This window comes from Pygoscelis adeliae, unplaced genomic scaffold (genome assembly GCF_000699105.1).
Source record: "Pygoscelis adeliae isolate BGI_AS28 unplaced genomic scaffold, ASM69910v1 Scaffold402, whole genome shotgun sequence".
NCBI classification, from domain to species: domain Eukaryota; kingdom Metazoa; phylum Chordata; class Aves; order Sphenisciformes; family Spheniscidae; genus Pygoscelis; species Pygoscelis adeliae.
Window position 1 is genome coordinate 3,879,170 of NW_008824411.1, and position 3,377 is coordinate 3,882,546.

At 38.3% G+C, this 3,377-nt stretch overlaps 1 protein-coding gene across 1 annotated transcript; it reads right to left on the reverse strand.

The window, feature by feature from the left end:
* Positions 1 to 201: 201 nt before the first annotated feature.
* On the reverse strand, positions 202 to 3,096 carry RGS1 (regulator of G-protein signaling 1). The gene is made up of 5 exons (XM_009320595.1): positions 2,993 to 3,096; positions 2,548 to 2,631; positions 1,847 to 1,908; positions 1,107 to 1,270; positions 202 to 387 (listed from the first exon to the last, which is right to left on the reverse strand). Exons 1-5 carry the CDS (start codon positions 3,094 to 3,096, stop codon positions 202 to 204), a joined length of 600 nt encoding a protein of 199 aa, XP_009318870.1.
* Positions 3,097 to 3,377: the final 281 nt, after the last annotated feature.

The window sequence follows — 3,377 nt, forward strand, 5'->3', positions numbered from 1 at the left end:
TCTCCCTGTGCTGCTTTCAGTCTTGTAACAGCCTTGCCAGCTTTTATCCTGCGTCCTCTTGGCTGTGGAGCTGTTTGCATCTGCCTCATACCCCTCCTCCCAAGGCGTGGGTTCTCCTTACTGAGATCCAGCCACCCTGAAGGATCTCTCCACAAGATATTTGGCACAGAGTCTACTTGGCTCTTCACTGCCTCAAACACTTCATTTTGAAGTGTTGGTTTGCAGCTGGTTCAAAAGGTTCAGGTAGGCTTTGGATTTCAAAAATCTGGGATATGAATCCCTTTCCATGAGGATGTATACGGTTTTCTGGGCTTCATCAAAACTTGTGTGAGTTGGGTCTTGAGCCCTTTTGGCTGTTGCTTCCCTCATCTGATAGTCAATATTGATCTGGAAAATGAAAAACAAATGCCATTGACATCTTAATGTACTCTCTATATCTATCACTTTGTTTTGTCAATAAACAAATTTGTAACCTTAGAACTCAGTGTGATAGTTCAATATCAGAACTGCAAAATGAGGGAATTTCAATGCTTATATCCCAGTCATGCACAAAAAATGCTACTCACTATAGAAATGCAGTTTCTTATGGAGTCTGAAGTAATACAACTCAACAATGGAGTAAGTAGAGGAACAACTTCCAGTTAAAACAATAGGAGAAATCTTGTGTAGAATGAGTCTCCAGTTTGAAATATGATCAACATACATGACTTCTAATTCTCCAGAATGTCCACATGTTTTAACACAAGAAATAATCCACGGCTCTCCTACTAGCAAAGCTCTCTAAGTATCTGACTCCAAACACCAGCAGTAATTCAAACTGGGCTGACTCAGAACAGCATCATGTGCTGAGCCACTGGTGCCTCTGCTGAGCTTCTGCTAGTGGTACTCCCAAGTACTGGCCTGTATCGTGTGACTCTACTTGTGAGATCTGATAATCTCACGGCTGAAGACAGTAATGATGCAAGTACACTCATAAAACATGCGGCTGTGTCTTCTCCCTATATAACTGAATGAATGTATGAGCATCTCAGTGAAGCTACACTTCTATCTTCTGATTTTCCAGAATCCTTGTACTGTAACACTAGACAGATTATCTTTGTACATACCTGTTTAATAGCATCTGATTGAACAAACTCCTCATAAATCCTCTCTGCTTTGCCATGTAAGTGATCAGACTTGGTTTTCTTGTAATCCTCACAAGCCAACCAGAATTCGATGTTTTCCTCGCTGAACTCTGACTTCAGAAACTCCCGAAAGACACCTTGACCACCTAAAGCCAACACAAATACATCATCATTTATAGCAGGAGATTTGTGACCAGGGACGATAAAATAAATAGCAGGAGTTGTATTGAAATCTCTGTTATAAAATCTTGCCAAAATACACTGTTCTTCCCTTCTTCAACATACTACAGATACTCTAATATTAAGGGTGTTGGGAGTCTTCCTAATCGTGTTCAGTGTTTTAGATCTAGACCCTGGGTACCAAAATACATCAGTAGATTCTAGTCCTCCCTAAATGGATTGTCTTAGGGTACAAGTGGAGAGAAAATTCCAAATTAAACTGATGTGTTATGCAAGGACAGAAGACAGATCAAAAAGCACTGAATTGAGCTATTTGGGGTTTATTTGCTATACTGGGAGTAGGAAATGGAAGGAAAAAAAAAAAACTTGGAAGCAAAGCTGAATACAGTAGCCATGTTACACTGAAGCTGTAAATAACTGAAATGCAACTGGCCATTCTCTGGTAGTGTTTGTAGAATGCTACAGCTTTGCGTATTTGGCGAGATTAGATAAAATTTTGTCCTCAGAATAAGAGCAAAGTCATACTAAAGTAATAGACTTACTTTGGCTGGCCAAGAGCTTTTCCAAAGACTGGGACCACTGTATTACTTCCTCTGCAGAAAGCCTAAGATGACAAGAAAAAGAGAAGACTTTAGGCAAGAAACCATGTGGTTTTATCTGCATGTTTAAAGAAGACAAATTTTATGATTTATTATTCTATTCTAGGAATATGTACCAGGTATTTATTAAACTTATGGCTTTCTCATAATCTGAGACACTGGAGGCAAGCCCACATTGAGAAAAATAATCAGAGATGGAAAAACAAGGAACTATGATGTTATCCTGAATTCTGTTCCCAGACACATGAGCTTTTACTGTAACCATGACCAAATAATTTTGTATCTGTACTTCTGTTTCTATATTCCTGAAATAAGAATGGTAATACCCCTGCTCTTCACTTAACTGTGAAGCATAATTTCTTGTAAATCTTTAGACAATGGATACAATGTCCCTCTGAAGAAAATAGATTAACTGAGGTGTCTTCTCCCTCACTGTTTGCAAACGTATAGACATCACTAAGAAACGACTCCTAACTCCATGAATAGTTTCTGCTTCGTAATGTTCACCTCTTGTATTTTGGAAATTTTAGGCATTATTACAATATTTGTTCTAGAAGTAGTTTAGAAATTAATAAAATAGTCTACTGTATAGTAATCTAGCTATACTTATATTTTGTTATAACTTAGTGTGTCTCAGTACTTACAAGACATTTCTGGAGTTAGAGGTCTTGATCCCAGATTCGATATGTGGTACCATGCACTTCAAATAATTTTTGAGATCTGCACCACTGAAACCAATGAACAGACATTTTTGTAATCCATTAAAATTGCAGTTGCATTTCAATTCGTTTAAACAGAGGCTGATAGCTCCATCCTATGACTGAAGTCTGGGAAGTTACATATCCAAGTAACTTTTCAGAAGACTAAGATGCTCCTAGTGTATCCAAAATCTACTCCTGATTACTTAAGGGAATCAATTCATTGGTATGCATCAGCTCAAGACACTTTTAATGATGCTGTAGTCCTGGGCTTTGAGCAGGCTTTGCAGTCATTTAGCGAGAAACATGGTGCTAATTCTTAAGCTCCAAGATTCTAGTGTTATTTTCACTTCTAATACATTAGAGTTTATAGTAAGTTGTATATACTTACAAAGCCTTTTGCTTCTTTCTATGGATTTTGCCTTCTGCAAGCTTGCAGTCTTCTTTTCCATTTAATTCAGTCATGTTGTTGTGGGGAAAAAAAAATCCTGGCATTTTACTTAACTTTAATGTGAAGTGACTTTTGCAGCGATAATCCTCCAAGCACCAAATGTCAGTTCACTGACTCTGCTACCTCCTTTTATTGACACAGCCAACCCTGCTAGTTGGTGTGAACAGAGCTGTTTATCATGTATCCTCACCACAAACTGTGGAAGTTCCCTTTTTTTCAGTGCATGGTGACGTGAGTCTTTTGAGAAAGAAAACAGACAGCGGTGTCTCGTGGTTGAGGTTAAACCGGATGAGACTGAATTACTTTGGGTTTGTTTTGTGTGTCT

Bases quoted from the DNA above. Each gene is read 5' to 3' on its own strand.
- RGS1 (XM_009320595.1), bottom strand. From the start codon at position 3,096: ATGCCAGGATTTTTTTTTCCCCACAACAACATGACTGAATTAAATGGA. The intron at 1,909-2,547 runs GTAAGTACTGAG...TTGTCATCTTAG, and splicing joins TCTAACTCCAGAAATGTCTT to GCTTTCTGCAGAGGAAGTAA. The intron at 1,271-1,846 runs GTAAGTCTATTA...TGTTGGCTTTAG, and splicing joins AAAGCTCTTGGCCAGCCAAA to GTGGTCAAGGTGTCTTTCGG.